General features: G+C 35.6%; 1 protein-coding gene across 1 annotated transcript in view; it reads left to right on the forward strand.

The window, feature by feature from the left end:
• Positions 1-613: 613 nt before the first annotated feature.
• The window catches only part of cacna2d1a (calcium channel, voltage-dependent, alpha 2/delta subunit 1a), an 81988-nt gene continuing 60827 nt past the window's right edge, over positions 614-21774 (forward strand). The window contains exons 1-3 of the mRNA XM_084112468.1: positions 614-986; positions 15794-15875; positions 17446-17562. Of these exons, the coding sequence (XP_083968594.1) occupies positions 880-986; positions 15794-15875; positions 17446-17562 (306 nt within the window). The 5' untranslated portion in view covers positions 614-879. The remainder of the gene's footprint in view (positions 987-15793; positions 15876-17445; positions 17563-21774) is intronic.

A 21774-nucleotide genomic window follows, 5' to 3' on the forward strand; every position in this document is an offset into this window, starting at 1 on the left:
ACATCACACACTGTATCCAAGGTACTAACACACACACACACACACACACACACACACACACACACACACACACACACACACACACACACACACACACACACAGTTCTTCAATACGTTTACAGTTCTTCTAGTGTAAATCCTCATATTTGCTGAGATCAGAGTTAGCTTCTCTTTTGCTCAGTGAGCTCATCTCCCCTCCGCTGCATCCAGACAGCAAACACTGCATATCTTTTTATAACATAGAAATCATAACCTTAGGGAGTAATCTAACCAGCAAAAAGTTATTAAAATCGTATTTATATTGCCATAGAAGCTTTATTTCCTCTTTGCCATTTGATGATGATGGTAGAAACCTTTTTAAGAACTGAGATATTTACTTAATAGATCTATCTATCTATCTATCTATCTATCTATCTATCTATCTATCTATCTATCTATCTATCTATCTATCTATCTATCTATCTATCTATCTATCTGATGAAACCGTAACTTTCTTGTCATTCAAAGATATGAGCTCATTGATGCCTCTCAGCTCGTATCAACTGTGCGGCTCGGGCTCCTTGTATGGAGCGACACGAGTGATGATGATCGCGCGCAGATGGGTGGGGGGCGTGTGGAAACTGATCCGCCACGGCGCGCACAGTCTAAAACAGACTCTTTAACCTACTGGCAAACTGGAGAGACACTGAAACGCCCCACACCTGACTCCCCCTGACAGTCACCACACCTCTGGAGAAACATCTTAACTAATTCAACAAGGAAAAGCCAGAAGTAGCTGGAGGGACCAAAAGCATCTGTCATTTGTTTGTGGAAGTATAGCGCGCGCTCATGGCGGCAGCTCGGCTGCTTTAGGAGGGTTACTTCAGTGGGAGAAACTAAATGATGTCAGACAGAATAATGGATACACTCAGATTGTCCGCTGCTCTTCTTCTACTTTTGTCTTTATTCAGCTGTGGAAGCGCTATACAGTTTCCCGACTCCCAACTGTAAGTACCGTTACACAGCACAAAACTTGCTACACTGAGTCGTTGCAGTTTTTGATATCAACAATTATTGTTGGGTCTGAAAGCAAAAGACTTTGAAGTTTTTGTATTTAAAGAGAGGTAGAGAGACTGGTACTCTTCAAACCACAAGCTGCATTTAAAACAGTTAAAACGCGTTCACATGGGACGCGTTCCGTCTGCGCTATTTTTATTACAGGAGTATTTTGTCTATGTAGGTATGCGCGAGACTGACGTCTTTGCTCGATGCGTCGCGTTTTTACGGCGGTGTGTGAAGTTAAAGGGATAGTTCATCAAAATGAAAAATCCGTAAGTTCTATTTATTTAGGCTACTCACACGAATGTCGTTCGGTATTTTATTTCTTCTGAAAAAGAGACATTTTGGAAAATGTCTTTACTATGCAATGACATTGAATGGTAACAAGATGTCAAGCCTCAGAATATAACACAAAATGACCATAGAAGTAGCCTATCATAAAAGTGGTTGACACGACTCTACACCACTAACGTTACATTTCAAGTCGAATGACAGCATGCCAGCAATGTTTGCGTTCGTGAATGAATGATTCATTTGAGTCGGATCTTTTCAATGAATCACGTTGATCCAATTCACAAAAATGTATTTCTGACCAAATCGGTTCTCAAGTTCAACTCACTGACTCAATACTCAGGAGGGGAACTTTACTCGTTAAAAGTAGCTAAATGGATGAGCTCATAATTGTAGCTTATAGACCTTGTGTAGCCATGCACCTTTTCAGACTTGTTGTGTTCTGTCTTCCGGTTTGTATTTCCACAGCATGAAGGTAAGATCTTACAGATTTATGAATGAACCGTTTTAAAATATTCCCGTCTACTGACATTTTGTTATGACATCCACTTTAAACATTACAATGCCCATGACAACTTTCGTTAACTCTACAATAAGTAAATCCACTTCACCTGTAAAATACTCTTCGACAGCGATACAATAGCAGGGCTACCGCAAAAACGGAAGTTCAAAGACAAAATTCTAAAGATGGCTGTGTGCTTGTTTCTCTAGCCTATTGCGCATAAGACCTACTTTTTTTTAAAAAGCTCAACGCAAATCCCTTAAAGGGATAGTGCACCCAAAAATGTAAATTCTGTCATTTCGTTCCAAAACTGTATGACTTTATTTCTGCTGTGGAACATTAAATAAGGTAGGCCTATTTTGAGAAAATGTCTCAGTCCATAGAATGGAAGTCAATGGTAAGTAACCTTCAAAATATCTTCTTTAAAGTTCTGCAGAAATCATGTTTGGACAGACAGGGTTATTTTTCGGTGAACTGTCCCTTTAAATGTTTAATTTTAAATCATAAATTATAAAATTTAAGTGTAATTCTTTAACAAATCAAGTTACTGCTTTTTTTTTCTGTGTGGTTTTAAAGCAAGAAGGCTACTGGTGCTATCAAAACTTGATGCGCCACCTGTGTCCTGTGAGTTATTTTTAGTTGACCAGAGCCTGTCACCTGTCCATATAGCCTAATTTAAAACTCAAACATGTGAAACCTAGCCTTTTTATCGTAAGATTATGTAATGAAACTTACCTCAGATGCTGACAGCAGCAACCTTCTATCCGCTCTCCTGCAAGTGTATGAATGCTGCTCAAAGATCATGTTCTCCATAGAGTAAATATAGTCTCATTTGCTGGCCTTAAACTACAGTTGTCAGGTGTGGTGTTTCACAACATCTTCAAACTGATATAAACCGTCTCTATGACAGATTGGACACAAGAACAGCTCAAGGCATAGAAGCAATCATCTGTCAAATGCAACCAATCTGATTCCACTCGTTGCTTGAGATTGTTTCGGGTTTAGACAGAATTTGGTAATATGTAAATCACAGTCTGATGTCCTCAAGCCTGTGTCTGATCTGTGATGTGAGCTTGAGTTAAAGTTGACATGAGATTCAAAAATTTGTCAATTTAAGTTCTTTATGCATGTTCTAGTCTTATTAGGAATGATTTGTTGGTTTATTCTAAATAGAAAAAACTAAATTCGAATAACTTGTTTTGCTTGTAAAATCAATTTCCTTTTCAGCTGACATCATGAATTATGGTCCATTCTTATATTGAACATCCATTTTCCCATCAACAAATCTAGACATATACTAGGGATGCACCGATATGAAAAATTTGGCCGATAACTGATAATTCTTTATATTTGATAGCCGCTAACCGATAAATTGGCCAATAATCTAAATCCAAATTTTTATATAATTTTTGGGAGCCTGATTACAAAAACAAAAGTCTCAACTAAATCCATGTCCCAAACACACAATTAAAATTATGTTCTCATTATAATTTTATATGACAGACTTGCGCTGCACATGTTGCACTTAACTGTATTTCCCTTTTTGAAGTGATTCCAATCATATTTCAAGCAATTCAAAACCATCATGGCGAACAGTGCGCATCTGAAGTGTCTCAGCTGAAGGAAATAATCCATTATTTATCAGATTAAATATATCGGCCAAATTTTCTTACTGGGCCAATAATGATAACATTAAAAAAGAGCATATTTCGGCCGTTACCGATATATCGTGCATCTCTAATTCCTACTTATATCATGATAAATATTTCACTTTTCGGAAGTAAAATGGCTTTAGAACAAGAAAATACATTTCTGTCAGGAAGTTTTTTCTTTACTGCGGTTTACTGTCGTTCTGAGCCCCTCTTCCTCCTGATCTGCGTGACTGCATCTTTGTGCCCAAACCCTAACCTCCTAATGCCAGAACCTGTCTGCTTCAGATGCTCTATGACTGCGCTCTCCTCCCCAATCTCCCCCACCCCTTCTTAGTGTCTTGTGGCTTTTGCTGTGCTGTGAGGCAAATGATTAATGTCCTCAGATCTGAGTCTGATGTCACCCGTTCCGCCCATGACCGCTTCTTGAGAGAAGCACAAAGCAGTTAGCGCACCTGTGCACTTTTACCATTATTTATGAAATGTTATGTTATGAAATGTCATCTTCACTTCTGTGAAGGTTTGGGACCTGTCCTCCTCTTTTTATTTCAACTTTGTGCCTTTTATGTTAATAAATAGACTTTTAGCTGTGAAAATAAGTGTTCATAGAACTTAAGTAAACATGATTGCATGGTTTATTTAGATTTTAATTCATCTCCTTCATATTTTCATGCATCCACATCATACAGTTAAACACACACTGCTGTTCAAAAGTTTGGTGTCGGTAAGATTTTTTAATGCTTTTGAAAGAAGTCTTTTCTGCTCACCAAAGCTGCATTTATTTGATTAAAATGCAGTAAAAAGCAGCATTGTGAAATATTGATACAGTATTATTACAATTTAAAATAATTGTTTTTTATTTTAATGTATTTTAAACTGTAATTTATTCCTGTGATGGCAAAGCCGAATTTTTTGCATCATTACTCATCAGTGCATAGCATCATTATTAGTTTTTTTAGTGGCACATGATCCTGTGGAAATCAATCTAAAATGGCGATTTTATCAAATAATTTCTTATTATTATCAATGTTGAAAACAGTGGAACCCGTGATGACTTCCCCCCAGATTCTTTTCAGAAAAAAAGTGACAAAATCAACAATAACTGTCCAATTTAAACTGGCAAATGTTCAAAGAATGCAACCTTATTCATGCCCCAGTGTATGCTGGGAAGAGGGTGATTGGGACTGTGCAAAAGCATCATGCTATGGTTGTTTGTTCGACTTAGAAACTGGAGCATATCATCATTGAAAAATTTCAATTTCAATTTCAATTATTTCAATTATTTCAATTATTTCAATTATTTCAATTCATTAATTGTTCCTTAAAGTTCCTCTGGTTATCTTTTTCAGCAATACATATTAGATCTAATAATAGTGGGTCTCATTCACTAACAACTGTGTGGATTATTTCGTATTTGTACGCACAGATTTTTTCATGTTGCGATAATTGCTGAAGCTTTTATCACAGTAAACCATATTATCACAGTATTGAAATAAGCTATTGGAATAAACTATTAAATACAATAAACAATACACAAAACATGTATAAAGTAAACACATTTAAAACAGATTAAAGTGCAAAAGAATAATAAAGAAAAATAGGTAACACTTTACAATAAGGTCTCATTATGTTAATGCATTAACTAACATTAACAATGAGCAATTATTCATTGATAATGTTAGTTAAAAAAAATTATTGTCAGTTCATGTTAGCTCAGGTTTTGATTTGAATAATAATTCATAATAAATAATTATTCACGGTATTTTAAAGTGCCTACTGTATAACAATACTGTGCTTGTTCATTATGGTGATATATCATATTACCGGATATCGTCACATGTCTCACATTTCTGGGCCTCTGGGATGATGCCAATCGATCAAGTTAGCCTCTCCTCAGTTTTGAATCGCACATCTACAACATTTGCGTCAGTGTCCTCGCCATGTTGCACTTTGACTACAAACATAATCAAATTTCATGCTTAATCAGTTCAATACATGGGACCTTTCCTATTATTAGCCTTATTCCTCCAGCCACAGAGCGCAGAATGAGCATTATTTGCCCTTTGGAGATCAGCCAGCTCATAGTCTTTATGGTGTGGGTTTAACTTTGAACTACGGCTCCAGAGTTTTAGATCTTCCCAGAAAGAAAGGTTTTGCTAGTATATTATGTTCTTGTGCTGTGCTTATGTGTTTGGGGGCTTGGTTCAGCAGGGAGCCTTTTTGTAGGTATTTGCTGAGCCCTTTGAAAACAGCTGGGAGCTATTTTTGTCACTCAAATACTCAGGCAAATTTAAAGCTCAGTCAGAATTAGGCTGAATGGTGGTGGGCCAGAATCTGTCCCTGTGTCTCTCCCCGTGTCCAATTGAGATACATGATATGCTATGCTTAGAATATTTTTTTATAATTGATGATGTCCCCGGATGTGTCCAAATGCAGTTTTGACAGAATTAGACTGACAAATTTGTCCCCCGAGTACAGCTAAAGTAAACCCACACAGGGACAGTCTTCCCATTCCCATGCCCACATACGACGATAAGTCTAATTTTGTTTTCTTGGTCATTTGACTCTCATATTGTAGGGTTTTATTTGTACCACAAAATGCAGAATCTATTAAATAATGTTTGATGTTTTAAAAAAGTTGCAAATGTAAAACTTAGACCACGTAGACCACGTGGAACACTTTTTTTTTTTTTTTCGTCCCAAACTTCTCTGATTTCCCCAATGAACTAACTGGAAACTGGATTGCTTACAGCTGGTTGAATGCTCACTCCCTTCTGTAGAGGAAGCACATCTGCTTTCCACTCTTAATATTATTATGAATGTACGGTGCTGAACGCCACAGGTGAAGAATGCCGACAGTACATATGCATTTACAGTTAGTGTGCTGTTTCTAAGAGTGTTAATGGAAACTTGTCTGTGGGCTCATATCCCAGAATCCTTCCTCCTGTGTGCTGGTGAGTGAATCCATTATAGCTACTCTAAATAACCGATCAGTGGTTTCTGCAGGCTTTTTGTGAGAGCTTGTGGCTTTAAAAACAGGCAGTTAGATTATGTTTTGATGTCCTGCAGCTAGTTAGTAGGCCTAATGCATCAGAAATTATGTTTATTCTATCAATCTGTTCCTTTTTTTAAAAAGAAACAAATAGTTTTATTCAGCAAGGATGCATTAAATTGATCAAAAGTGAAAGTAAAGGATTGATTTTTTTGTGTGTACAGTATGCAAGCATTTATTTCAAACAAATGTTCTTTTTAATCAAAGTATCCTAAACTTTCACAAAATATTAAGAATTTCCTATAATAATAATAAGTAATGTTTATTAAGCACTAAAATGTTTCTTCAGCATATAAGAATGATTTCTGAATGATCATGTTACACTGAAGACTGGTGTAATGATGCTGAAAATTCAGCTTTGTCGTCACAGGAATACATTACATTTAAAAATATATTACAATAGAAAAGCTGTGCAACATCCGTAATGAAGAGTGAAGGAAGGATCTCTTTCTCTCTCTGTGTGTGTGTGTGTGTGTGTTCCCCACAAAGATGGCAATATTTGAAATCCTTGTCCTTGTGGGGCTATGGTCATAAGGAACTCCCAAAAGCATTTTCTAGCTGTCAGGTTGATATAGTGTTTTACTGAATAAGGATTAAAAGTTCATGTCAGTGTGTGTTGCCGTGGTTGAGGTTAAGTTCAGTTAAGGTTAAAATATAATACTGTATGTTAACTTGAGATTCTCTGGTCTCAACATACATGTGATGTCTGTTTCTTAAAAAATGTGCTAGTGAGACAGACATATGTCCTGACCATGAGTGAAGGAAAGAGAACAAGAGGGACAGAAAGGAGAAGAGATATATTTGTAGAGACAGCCATGGTTGCCAGAGGAGATTACAAATGTGTAAAGAAACCCTACACTCTCCTTGATGGACTCACTCACGCACATACACACTCCTGCGCCGTTCTCCCAGCATATTTGGATTTCAGACTCACATTTTGCAATTCATTCTGACATAAATCAGTTTTAATCAGAAATTTCAATATCAGCACCTAAGGGAAGCTTAGTCCCGGGGGAGAAAGATGCAGATTTCACGAGCTCAACAAGACAGGCGTAGATAAATATTACATCCAAATAAGTATAAGAATATATTTTTATCATTCATTCCTTTCCCTTTGCTTTGTTGGAAAATCCACATAGTCTGACTTTAAAGGGATAGTTCATCAAAAAAATAAAAAAATAAAAAATCTGTCGTTAATTACACACCCTAGGATTCATTTCAAACCTATAAGACTTTTGTTCATCTCTGATACAATGCAACTTCTAAAAGTCTTCTAAAAAGACACAATCATTTTAACCGATGAACAGATTTATTTTAAGCTTTTATAAACATTGATCAACATTGTCTGTATGAACTTTTTGAACTTTGAACGTTTTGGTTGAAAAGACTTTCTCAGGTTTCAATATTTGTGTTTCAAAGATAATGAAATAATTTTAATTTGGGGGTATCCCACTTTAAGGATTATGTTTGTCATCATGTACACTGTAAAAAAAAAAAAGATCAATAAGTTATGACAACATAGCCTATGTTTTATTTATTTTTTACTTTCTTTATAAGTTATACAAGATTCAACTCATTTAAGACATTTTAATGTAATTTAAGTTGAAATGACTTAAACATCCAAGTTGATTTTGCTTGATTTAAGACAGCAACTTTTTTTTTTTTTCTCAGTGTAATAACTCTCATGTTGTTCCAGAACCCAAGCTGCTGTTTTCCATGCAAATGATAGAGAAAGTTGAACTTCAGCAACTTAAATCTGTCTTTTCCTTACACAAATCTATTGGATGGCTTCAAAATACATGGAATACAGTGAATTGATCATTTCATTGATCTTTTATTATACTTTTAGGGTTCATTTTCTTCTTTTTGGAGCTTTGCAGTAAAATCACCATCCACTTTCTATGGAAAATCGACAAATTGAATAAGATCTTCTTTTTGTGTTTCAATGAAGGTTTTTTTTTTTTTGAACTATTCCTTTAACTGCTCTTTAGCTCTTAACAAACATATCTCTCTGTGTGCTTGAAATGAGTCCCTAAAGGCATGGCTATGTGGACTGGCTCCATTTCAACAGTTTCTAATAATACAACAATCTGTATTAGAAGAACATCCCCGGTCGTTCACAATGTCACTTCGACTTTGTCTGGCTCTTGGCCCTCCCACCTTGGCACAGCGGGAACGCGAGCTGCGTAAGTCGTGCTGTCGGTACTGTGCTGAATATAGCGGGTGAACAGAATTTGGGTTGCAGGTGGGTCACAGCACCCCTCTGAACATTCTCCACAGTTCTCTTATCTTGGGTGTCATCGTTAACAGAGCATGCAAATACAACACATACTGAGTTACCTCAGCTCAGATTAATGTAAGTTCCTAATATACATTTTGAAAAGTCCAGAAATAGTCCTGCTCAGATCAGTTACTGGTAATGAATGAGTTAATATGAAGTATTCATATGCAGTTTTAATTAAATTTTATAAAATTGTGAAAATACAAAATTATTCCCTTTTGTCATTGCAATTTTTCAGAGGGTTCACGTCTCTCCCTTTCCCTTTCCCGCTTTCACACATAGTATCTCACATAGACACCGAGAGAGAACATGATTTACAGCTCTTGTATCTTACTGAGTATGATTGAATCAAACATCTTCTGTTTAAGAATCTCCGCCACTGACAGTTAGGCAGAAAAATGAAAGAATATTCAAAGAACGAACAGCAGCAGCTTATTTGCACTTGATCTCTGCAGTATTTTAGTTCCTGGGTACTAAACAAATGTTTTTTTTTTTTTTTAATGAAAGAAGTGTTTCATTAAATTCAGAATTCATAAGATTGAGTAATTGACAGCAAATATTTGTCAATTGATAGCCAATACATACATAAATGAAATCGATAGCCTAAATAAAAATTAACCAAATTAAGATGTTTGTTATTACCATTTTATTAACTTCAGAAATCAATTAATCAATTATTTTATATAAAATTTAGATAGATAGATAGATAATGTCTCTTTATACATATATATATATAATGTCTCTTTATTTATATAATATATATACTGTGTGTGTGTGTGTATATATATATATATATATATATATATATATATATATATATATATATATATAACTCAACTCGACAGTAAAGCTTACAGTGTCTTTTGATCAGTGTCTTGTCCTCAACATGATCTCACCAAATAACAGTGTACTATGTAGTCATCCGCCTTGTTTTTTCTTATCGAAATTACAAATATCACCCTCAGAGAGAGCAAGATAGATACTGACAGACAGGAGGGTGAGAGTGGCAGAAATGGAGCTGAGAAAGCGTTAAACCGATGAAGTGAGAGAGAAACAGCAGAGGGAGGGGGCTTGTTTATTTCTGCTCTCTTGTGTCAGGTTTACTACTAGTTGTCCCCTAGAAACATAATTAAACGCCACCCTATTGCTCTGTGCTGTACTTAAATTCTGTCAGAATGTATTAGAGGTCTGAATGACATCTGATTGAAGAGGTTTGACAGATAAGAAGAGATTGAAGGAGCAATTAATTTATAAATGTCAGTTATACGTACAGCCTGACTCCTTTTAAAAGCCTTTTCCCCCCTTTCAGTTGCAACCTATTCAGTGCATTTGTTGCATGCTCCCTTTTTGAGAGGTGGAACAGCTCACTTATAGAGCTGAAACCCCGAAAGCTGTGCTGCGATTGTACAGTATGTCAGTGACTAAAAGCTCAATTCACACACAGTACACCTGTTGCTTGTTGTCAGCTGTGTTGATGGTGTTTTCACTATATATCCCAGGAGCATCTGTTTGTGGGTGTGAAGACTGTATAGAAACGTGTTTGTTTGGTCTGTTTTGATGCGTGTAGATCCCCATAGCAACACAGGCCCTGTTTCCATCTGGTATTAAGATACATTTTCGGTGATCTATGATACATTTAACATGCTTTCAATTGAGCCCCTTGTGACCACTTGTGTTCGGATTTCATTGAGACCCTTCCCTCCAAGTTCACCGCACGAATACTATTGAATGAACGAATCAATGTGGATGGGAACTGCGCTTTCGGACATAATCTGCGAGGTTTTGAATACCTTGTTTTGGTGCGCTTTCTCACAACATATAATCCTATAACAATCCCGTGTTGGGTCAGTAGGTGGAGAGTGGTATTTTGTCTCTGGTCGAATGCGTTTTTGCGTCTGGTAGTGGTAGAAAGTGGACAAGCTCAACTTTTTAGACCCCGTTTGCACCTGTATTTATCGTCGTCCACTTGTGATCCGCATCTTAATACAGGTGTAAACGGGACCGCAGAGTCATTGTTTGCACTGTAGCAGAGGGCAATATTCACATATCTCAAAGTATACCCTACGTTATGGGGATACAATGTCCCCATGAGAAAAACAGCTTATAAAATAGACTAAGTGATGTTTTTTGCTAATGTAAAAATGTAGAATGTTTTCTGATTGGTAGGTGTAGGGTTATGGGATAGAATATACAGTTTGTACAAAACCATTAAAGTCCCCATAACATGGAAACCCAACATGTTTGTGTGTGTGTGTGTGTGTGTGTGTCCATGTGTGTGTTTGTGTAGGGGGGAGGGGAACTGCAGCCAGAAGTCAAGATCCAGCCCTGTAAACCTGACTCATGTACTCTATTTTAGGGCTGCTTGATGTGTCACTCATTCTGATTGGATGGATACAGTATGTGTTGTGTGTTGAGCCTGACCATTGGTTGGTCATGTGTCTTATCTCATAGGATGTTTACTTTGCATATTTGTTCCCAATGTGCAATTCGCTGTAATTGCCTTTTGTCACTAAATGTATTTTTGTCCCACCTGATAATGTTTATTCTGTGCTTTGATTTGAACCAACAGCACCTGTTGCTCTGACCCCTGATCTGTAGCCTTAAGTTGTGGACACATTTGATGCTTGAGGGATCCATCAAGAAGCCATTTGGCTCAGATTTAAACAACCCGCATGGTTCCAGACAGCTGGTCAAGCGATGACATTGTGACATAACATGGAATGATGTTCGTCCTTTCCTGACTTTGCTGTTAAACAAACTCTTTACTCTAAAGTACAGTGTTTAGTGTTTACAGTGTATAGTTGCAGCGCTTTGTAAATACTATTTTTTACAGGGAGCAATTGTGTTGTCGCCATTTAGTGCTCTAAATGTTTATATTTCAGGCATATAAAGTCATATATTTTTAAACTATTGGGGACATGTAGGTCTAATGTGGCTCTGAACACAAAAACAGCCCTGACTTCCTCAGGGAGTATAGTTAAAATAGAGAAAGAGGGCAAGAGAAAGCTTCTGTTTTGTGTGGTACAGTCTAAGCTTACTTTCAGTTGACATCCAGTACTATATTAGCTGTTCAAGCCACTTTATTTCCCCTGTATGTCAATTATAAAAGACTTGTATGCACTGATTGCAAAGAAATTAATATATTTACATAAAAATATACTCTGGAATGTTTATTGAGCTCCAAATCAGCATATTCGAATGATTTCTGTAGGATCATGTGACACTGAAGACTGGAGTAATGATGCTGACAATTCAGCTTTGCCATCTCAGGAGTAAATTTCATTTTAAAATGAATTAAACCAGAAAACAGTTATTTTAACGTATTTTAAATGTAGTGTTTTCCCTACTAAAGTAAGTTCCCGCTGAGCAGAGATCACAGGAACTGATTTTTAAAAAAACATGATTCGTAATGTAATTTATATATCGCTTGAGTACGCAATTTCACAAGGAAATGAAGTTTGATGAATCAAATCATTTCCATAAACTATTTACAGTACGTAATGTTTTACAGCCTGCCGGGTCGCCCCTGCCCCCTGCTTCCCTCTCCAGAGGACTTGGAGGGGGAGGGACCAAAGGAGATCTTATCTCAATTTTCCATTCACTGCTCCAAGTTTCCGTTCCTTTTTTTTCACCACATCCATTTCCCCCCCAAGCATTAGCACTACTTAGCGTGTATGTGCTCTGTTTTTATGGCTACTGTGGTGGTTATGATCATACTGCTGTTATAATTTCATAAGGAGAGTTTCAATTGAATTTCATCAGCTAAACTAAACGGGGCTGGCAGCCTTTTCCTGTCTTCTTGCGCTGTTGAATGAGCCATATTCTGACACTCGTGATCCATAACAATGATTAGCTGCATTGATTCATCTCACCAGAAGGGATCAGAGACAGGAATTGATTTGGCATAAGGCTTGTTTGGGTTTGAGCTGGTTTTGTTTTTGTTTTGTTTTTAATTGGACATGAGTATTTTAGTACAGTAGTACATACAATAGTAGGACAGTTCAGTACAGTACAGTAGATGTAAAATTTTATTGTATAAGTATTGCTTTGGACAATACAGAGTCTGTTTTCCAATACCACATACGGTTAAGGAACTTTTTTTTGAGATTTTGAAAGATATTATAGGTAATAATTTAGCTGCAAATTATTATATTTCTGTTTTTATTTATAATGTATTCATTATTCAAACTTTTTAATTGATATAAATGTATCATTAATCATAATTGATAGATTTAATTTAGTTATAATGAATTATTTTTTTTATTTTATAATGAATTATAATGAATATACAATTTATAAAATACACTCTAAAAATAATGGGTTGTTTCAACCCATGGTTTGGTCTAATATGGACAAATCAAATTTCACATTTATCTACATTGTTATTTAGTTGGAAAAAATATATAGCCTCTTTCTTAATGTTTCTTTTCTGTCATTCAATCTGCGATCTTGTTTTGAAAGAAACCTTTCATGCTAAATAATTAGTAAAATTACTAGTTAAAAATAAACACATTTATTCAACATTTTTATGCTGATCTTCTAGAATCTAGATACTCCATCACAATTGAAAGTATCAATACTTCATAACTGATCCGCATTTTATTTAAAAAAATAAAGTCATAACTATAAAAAACACAAATGGAGGAATGTAAATTATGTATTTCTTCTTGGGATGGTTTTAAACTGTATTGAAGCAGTTACATTTTTATGTTTATATTTATGTACACGATTTTCTTAAGCACAAGCTAGTAATTTGTACGTTTTTTTTAAGATCATAAGAAGCACAAATTCAGTAACATGTGACTGGTAGCCTAAATATGAACTCAATAGTGTATCAGCATGTAAGTGAGATATATCCAGGCAGGGCTATTCTTTGATATCTTCATATGGCATAAATATGCTCACACCAGTCTTGCCTGAAGCTGAGGCCTCTGGTGGTTGGCTCTCATGGCTAAATATACTGCTGCTCCACATGTGGTTTCTCTTCTCAGATTACACTGTTTTTTTGGGGGTTTTTTTCCAATAAGAAAGTGTTCCCATTAGAACCAGCCAAACTCATCACCCTCCAGCAAGAGGGAATTTTCTGTAGCCCTTATTTTGTGTGTGCGGTGTTAATGCCGTGGGACATCTCACATACTTTCAACGCGCTCTGCTGTCATAGCTTTGAGTCACACTGATGAGATTCAAAGTGGTGGTGACAAGATAAGAACCTTGATATGGATTCACTTACATGACGGCCATATCCCACCCTTCACACCTCTTTTTTATCTCCCTCTACTCCTACAGCACTTGTTCTGCTTTGTTTTAGAGGGCTCCAGTATAGCTATAGTCCCCTTAGATGGAGGCTTCATGCATGCTGTCTGCTCAACAGTTTTAGATCTATGTAGAGTATTTAAAACAGAAGGTGGCTGGTCAGCAGGGGGCTAATCTGAGACTGTAGGCGGGGTTAAACATGTATAATCATAATATGAAGCCCCCTTCATCTGTCTTTGTTAAATGCTACCTTTTTAATGCTCAAACAGCAAAACACATTAAAGAAAGTTGAAAATTTTTAAAAGTATATAATAAGACCCCTTTATTATCATAATGAATTAAGAATGACAGACTTTATTGATTTTTGACTCACCATCATGATGTTCCAAACCCATATAATTTTCCATATAATTCATATAACCCATATAAAATCCTTCAGAACGGACCAAAAAAGCACCTTTAAAAGTACCATAAATGCAGTTAATATGACTTGTGACCTATTCGTTTTGGATGAGAAATAGAGGTAATGCTTTAAAAAAAGGTCTCATTATTTAACATTAGTTAACTACTTTGATTAATAAATGCTGTAGAAATATTGTTCATTCTTAGTTCTTGTTAACTATAGTTAATGTTAATTTTATAATTTACTAATACATTATTAAAATCAAAAGTTGTATTTGTTAACTTTAATTAATGCACTGTGAACTAACATGAACTACTTTAACTAACATTTACAAAGATGAATAAATACTGTAATAAATGTATTGCTTGTAAACCAATGAGATATTGTAAAGTGTTACTGAAATAGTCTGAAAGTCACCGAAAATAACCATGCTTCACGATTGGTTATGAGACATAGGCCTAATGAGAACCAATGCTATTTTTATGTCATTTAGATCATAAGTTTGAATATGCGCAAGTACAAATGAGATTTTAGAGGTACAGCGAAGAGCATGATTTTTAGTGAAATAACTATTTGAATTTCAAATTTAAATGTAATTATCCATTTTGGAACGTGAAGTTGGATTATAAGTTTTATGGAGTTAAAATCATAAAATCATACATACATATGTTCACACATATTATATATATATAATTATATGAAATCATACACTACTGGAACAACATCAGGGTAAAAAAAATTCCAATTTCCAATTTTTTTGTGTGAACTATTACTCTACAAATAAAAGTTTATCAGTTACATCAGGTTTTTCCCTGGTCCAGCTGAATGTCCCTGACCAGCTATTCTTAGTTTCTTGCTACACTTCACACTTCCATTTGTTAAATCTTTTAGGAACATCCGTGGTACTATGTTTACACCCACACAAACACACATATAAAGGGAAGAATTTATGACAAATCTCAACCAATTATCATTAAATCTGCATTAAACTTAAATTGAGACCATCTTTTCTTTCCTATTGTGACGTATATCTAAGAGAAAAGACTTGTCGAAATTGAAAAAAATGTAGGATGGGACTTGATTTTGTCAATTGAGAATAAATTATTTATAATAAAAACTTTTTTTTATTATATGTTGACTTCAAGTTTCAGTGTGCTTTTCAATATCATCACCATGAGTCATGTTGCAATGAAAAGGCAGGATGTACAATGTTTATTTTCTCTCATTTTTGTGCTAAATTGATTTTTACTGTAAATGCAACCAATAAACAAAAAAGAACTGGGAATGGGCTTGTATGTTAATCATCAGTTCTTTGTGTTCGCAGGACCCGCAAATGGGCAGAACAGATGCAGGAGGAGCTTGTGCAGTTGATCGATGCTGAGAGCGGCATACAAAAGCTCAAAGAAGTAAGACCACACAACTGTCTTTCAGCACACTAAACATGCACACACATATTTTCTATGCTGCCACAAAAACTTTCTGATTTTACACAGAGACACATTTGTGTTTGTCAGGTATAAAATATAAGAACATTTTGTGGCAGTATAGAAAATATATACAGTATAAATGCATACTGATAGCTTCAACATAAACTTATACCATCAATTAACAACATCATGGCAGGTCCTGTCTTTAAAGGTTTATAAGTTTTCATTAATTAAAAATAAATTTCTCTATGGAGAAAATGAATGGGACTGGCTATGAGCTGATATCAGTGCTCAGATTACAAGGGTAGTAGTTTTAAAGTTTTCTTTCTATGGGCAAAGAGAAGTCATTCAGGTTTAGAACGACATGAAGGTGACTAAATGATTACCGAATTTTCATTTTGGCTGAACTTTCCATATACTGTGTACAGCTTCAAAAGGAGCAAAACATCAGCATCTCCGTGACCCAGTCTCATCAAAACATTTTACTGTTTGTCATGCGGTTTGTCATTCTGAAAGCCTTTGTGTCCAAGGCCAGTGTGCAAAGAATATTTAATGTGTTCAGGTTTACAATGGGAGAAAGCCAAAGAATTCCATCTACCCACAATGCATCCTGCCTGCTGTTAAACTTGGTGGCGATCTGCAGTGGTACATGTGGTCATCTTATGGGGGTCATGACGTCCAATGATTTCTTTGGTCCAAATATTGTCCTGTCATATATAATGACTAAGGAATATGGCCATTTTTTACAGGACCAGGTACACACCTGTGCAGGTCCAATCACGATTCCTTTATGGCGTACTTTTTACTTCTAAACAAATTTAAGAGTGAATATCCTAAATTATCAGACACTAACATCCTCAAATCTACATGGGATGTTCTGGAAAGCAGAGTTCAAAGTATATATATTACCTATTTCTTTATGTATATAAATATTATATGTGTATATTATATGTGTATAATTATATTATGTGTATTATATATATATATAATTTTTGTATTATATGTATTGATGGCAACAGTCAGATAAAAAAAGACATGAACCGATAATTCTTATTTTGGCCTTGAAGTTAACATTAATATAACTTATTATATTTTTTTTATTCATTTTATTTATTATTTATATTCTATTCAACTATTCTTAACCCATCATAACCACTGATGTTTTACAGGAGACCTTCTAACCTCTAAATAATTGCCTGTTTGGTTTTGCAGAATCTGAAACTATTCTGAAAATATTCCATAATTCATATCGTTCTTACCAGCTTTACACTTTTTACATAGTTGTATCTTGGTTTAATTACAGTAGCTAGCAAAAAGGTTGAATATTAAATCTGTTTTGTTTTATGCATTGATTATCTGTCACAGCCTTTTTTTTATATATTTGATTAATTAGATTTGCAGGTACATTTGTAATGAATGCTATGCTGTCTGTCAAGGCTATGACACCACAAGAGTTTTCTGCCTTTTCTTTCTCTCTGCTCATAAGTAATGGCTTTTTAGGCAAATTTCAGCAAGTAAACCTGAAACCTTAAACCTCTCTCTTTCTCAGATTTTCAAGGATTTGCACAAACACTATACTGTGAAGCAAAACAACGCTCAACAGCTGGTGGCAAAAGCTGCGAATGAAATTGACGAACTTCTTGCCAGTCGCTCCAAAGCTCTAGAAGTAAGTATCGAGTATTATTACACGTTATCAACCTAACATTCAAAACGTGTATCACTTTTATGGAATTTTTGAGATGTTACCCAGGGTTTTTCCTGCCTGGGTCAAAAATGGTCTTCGGTGGTGGTGGACGAACACGTCCATCTGTGTTTTAAAAATCTGTGAATCATTTAAAAACCTGTAGATTTATTTAAAAAGTCACTGAGTGACTGATTTGAAAAGATAGTAATAAAATGTACAACCAAGTAAAAAATTACATAGAAAAAGTGGCAGGTCTATTATTTTGTATTTACTCTCCAAGACTTCAGGTATCAGATAGTTTTGTTCCGTCCATTATTATGGTTATTATCACTGTCAGTCGGATTCAATGGCGCATTTAAATATGGTTGTCAATTCAGAAACTTTGCAATGTGTAGTTAGCAGCATGAAAAATATATACAGAAAACGATAGGGGTGTAACGATACACAAAACTGACGGTTCGGTTCGACCCACGGTTTTGACATCTCGGTTCGGTTCGGTTCGGTTCAGTGGGGTGGGGGGTTTAGAAAGCTAAAATTGCTTCTTTTTTTGTTTTTACAGTGGTTTAATGAACAAATTCTGTCTTTGTCTTTAAATTAATTCAATTACAATTAAACTTTTCGCAAGGATAAAAAAAAAAGATCTGCTAATGCTGTAAACTATATAGGGAGCCCACACATTACTATAACCTTAAAGGTTAAAAACAGAGCCTAGACTTTTAGCCTAATTTCAGATACTATTTATTTTTAGATATAATAATCAACACTCAATACATTGTATGAAAACATGTAAACTGCACATAATGCAGTTTTCTCATTAACTTATGTTTTCTACTCTAATTTGTTATTGAAATAAATATTTACACAGTTGCTGTCATTTTCATGACAGATATTTAAAACATAGGCTACATTAAGGCTAATATAGTGCATTTATTTAGTGCAAGAGTTCATTTAGGAACCAACAAGCTGTGGGCACTGAATTACTTGCCTGAGGTAAATATAAGGCTATGTGACAAACTAAGACGTTTTATTGGCGTCTTTCCGCTGCTGAAACACTGATTGATTGATTTCACAAGTTATGATGCCTTTCAGTAAGTATACTGTATCTTTTAACATACCTTCAGGTGTCCATTCATGTTTATTCTGTAACTGAGGAAGAGAATCGCGTTTACTCACGCTCCGCGCTGCCGCTTTAAATGAGGAGCTAGTACAGTGATCTGTCACCGCCAAAACGGCATTTATTGTTTGAATTTCGTGATCAAATAGACAGAATTTGAAAGATTACACCTTACTTATTATCGAAAGTAACAAAATACGGAGCTTGCTATTATAGGGTGTTAATGGTGGTTAGGCTATAACGCTGTATTCGTTGTGTACACATAAGACATGAGGTCCATTGAGCTGGGGCTGGGCCGGGGCAGCAGGGGGCGGGGCGTCCTCGGTACACCATGAGAGTATCGCGATACGTATTGTGGGTGGTGTATCGCGGTTTTTCGGTTCGGTTTGAATATCGTTACACCCCTAGAAAACGAGCAAAGATCACCATTATAAATACTGAAGCTGTCAAATTCAATTACTTGAGTTCAACACGAGGTACACAACGCTTCACTCTTGCAAAGGTACACAAAACAACTGTTATAATCAATGAAGCTGTATGCGCTCTGCAATGAATCTCTTATTGACATCGTGTTTATACTTTGGTTATGATGAAAGGATTAGTGAGCGCACAGAACTAACTATCTGATTGCCCATTGCGTTCATGCGGTAAACAGATATGTTTGTGATTGTCTACACAGCTCAATGCAATGCAGCGAAAACACGTAAATAGAAACCTTTGATGCTCTTTGGCCGCCAAAGTATTTTCAGTGCAGGAAAAACCCTGTTATTCATTGCAACTGAATGTATATGTTTTATTTGATGCAACAATATTTAATCATGTGGATTTCCACCTGTTGAGGTGTATTCCAGGTGTCATACTTGCATAATGCTCTTGCTATTTCAGCAGTATATTTTCTTTATAAATTTTGTGAATGCGTAAAATACCCAGATGACCTACTAAATTTGCTGAAATGAACAGTATACAAACCAATCACTGCAATAATTTAATATGTTTGCTTTCCTGTAGCTCAAACAGTAGAGCGTTGGCACTTGCATCGCCAAGGTCATAGGTTCGATTCCCAGGGAAAGCAAGAACTGATAAGAATGTAAATGTGTACCTTGAAATGCAATGTAAGTCGCTTTAGATAAAAGCATCTCGTAAATGTATATTTCTCCTTACACAGAACCTTTTTGGCATTAAGAGTCAAGAACCCTAGGGTTCCATGTATAAACCTTTACAGAGTGTGTAGTATGTACTAAGCTAGTGTTCCAAACATAGCCATTGTTTTTTTCTGCTCGGTCCAAAGTAAATTAGATCTGGCAGAAAGATCCAGCTTGGATCGATCTGCATTGATCTAGCTCTGATATAACTGAGTCCAGAATGTTGGCAGGGCTGCTTCAAGCTGAAAGTTAATTAGTTTGTCGATACGCTCTGTCCTTTTGATTTTCTTTCTTGTTAAACTGTACGCTGTATGCCCTGAAAACTGTGTTTCAAGAGCATTTTCCATTATAGTATGAATAGAAATCATTAGACATGATTATGCTGGCTCATTTTCCCAGACAGTGGAGAAATACCATGTTGTGTGTGCTTGAGCAGGGTCAGTCAATGTTATAAATGTTTAACTCTAGACTGTGTCGAGCTGCTTTTATTGGTGTGCATTTAACACATCGCTGACAGCTCACCCTGATGACTAAATTAAAGTATTGACCTTTCACTCCCTCTCTCTCTTTCTCACTGTCCCATTCCTTTTTTCACCTGCTGGCCTTTTTTCTGTCACGCTTAATTGGTCTGAATTAAGAGCTCTTGTTTTAATGGATACGAAAGCATAAGTGTGGGTCGCATGATGGAAATAACTGCTCTTAGGTCATTGGATCTGTAATAGCTGGTTGGGGTGCGAGGACACTTTGGCTGTTTGCTTCTCTGTTCATTTGTGTGTGTGTGTGTGTGTGTGTGTATTTTTGGCGGACTGTTTCTACCTCCAGTCACAATACCCAGGCTGGACACTGTCCTCATGTGACCCCATTTAAATAGTCTTTATCCAGTGTTGTCCCTCTGCCGTCCACCAGCACAAACACAAACGTGACCATCTCTTGCCTGTTTTCATGCTTTTCTCTCCTCAACTTTTATAGTCACATTCAGATGAAAAGATTTGTGCTGTTCAGAGTTGTGCTGTTTATTTATATATGTATATGTTTTTTTTTATTTTGCATCCTGCCCATAATTAAAAAAATCACAAGTAGGGCCTACATCAAGTTCGGCAACTCTAGTGAATCAAAAGCATTACATTTAATTAACTATTTTTTATTAATTACTTTTTTATTTTTTATTAAGCATTACAAAAGAACCAAAATATTACATTTAATTAATAATTAAATGCAGCTAATACAATGTTATTGTTAAATATTTAAGCACATCTGTTTTTCATAATTTTCTGTAGAGGATGTTGATTTTATATTTTGTGCACTAACTTTTTCGTTTGTCCTTCCTTCCTTCCTTCCTTCCTTCCTTCCTTCCTTCCTTCCTTCCTTCCTTCCTTCCTTCCTTCCTTCCTTCCTTCCTTCCTTCCTTCCTTCCTTCCTTCCACACTACAAGGCTGCATTTATTTGATAAAACATACAGTAAAAAGGGTTTACTGTTTTAAATTATTTTAAAATGTAATTTATTCCTGTGACACAGCTGATTTTTCAGCATCATTACTCCAGTTTTCAGTTTTTTTCAGTCAAAATTTTTTGTATTATCAATGTTGAAAACTGTATTTTTGTGGAAACTGTACTTATATTTTCAGAATTCTTTGACGAGTAGAACATTTATATATATATATAAATTTAATTACTAAAAATACAAAAACATTTTTATTTTTTTTGATAAATTGCATCGTGCTAAAAGTGCAAAGTGCATGCGAGTTAAAAACAAATAGACACCAGCAAGCAAACGTTTCAGAACATTGCTATCTTCAGTGCTTCAGTGCTTCACATTTGTTTTTAACTCACATGCACTTTGCACTTTTAGCACGATGCAATTTATAAAAAAAAAAAAATATATGTTTTTGTAGACTTCTTGAATGGATCAGTGTGCGGCTAGCCACCCTTTTTGTTCAT

Source organism: Abramis brama (assembly GCF_963993115.1).
Source record: "Abramis brama genome assembly, chromosome: 4".
Lineage (NCBI taxonomy): Eukaryota > Metazoa > Chordata > Actinopteri > Cypriniformes > Leuciscidae > Abramis > Abramis brama.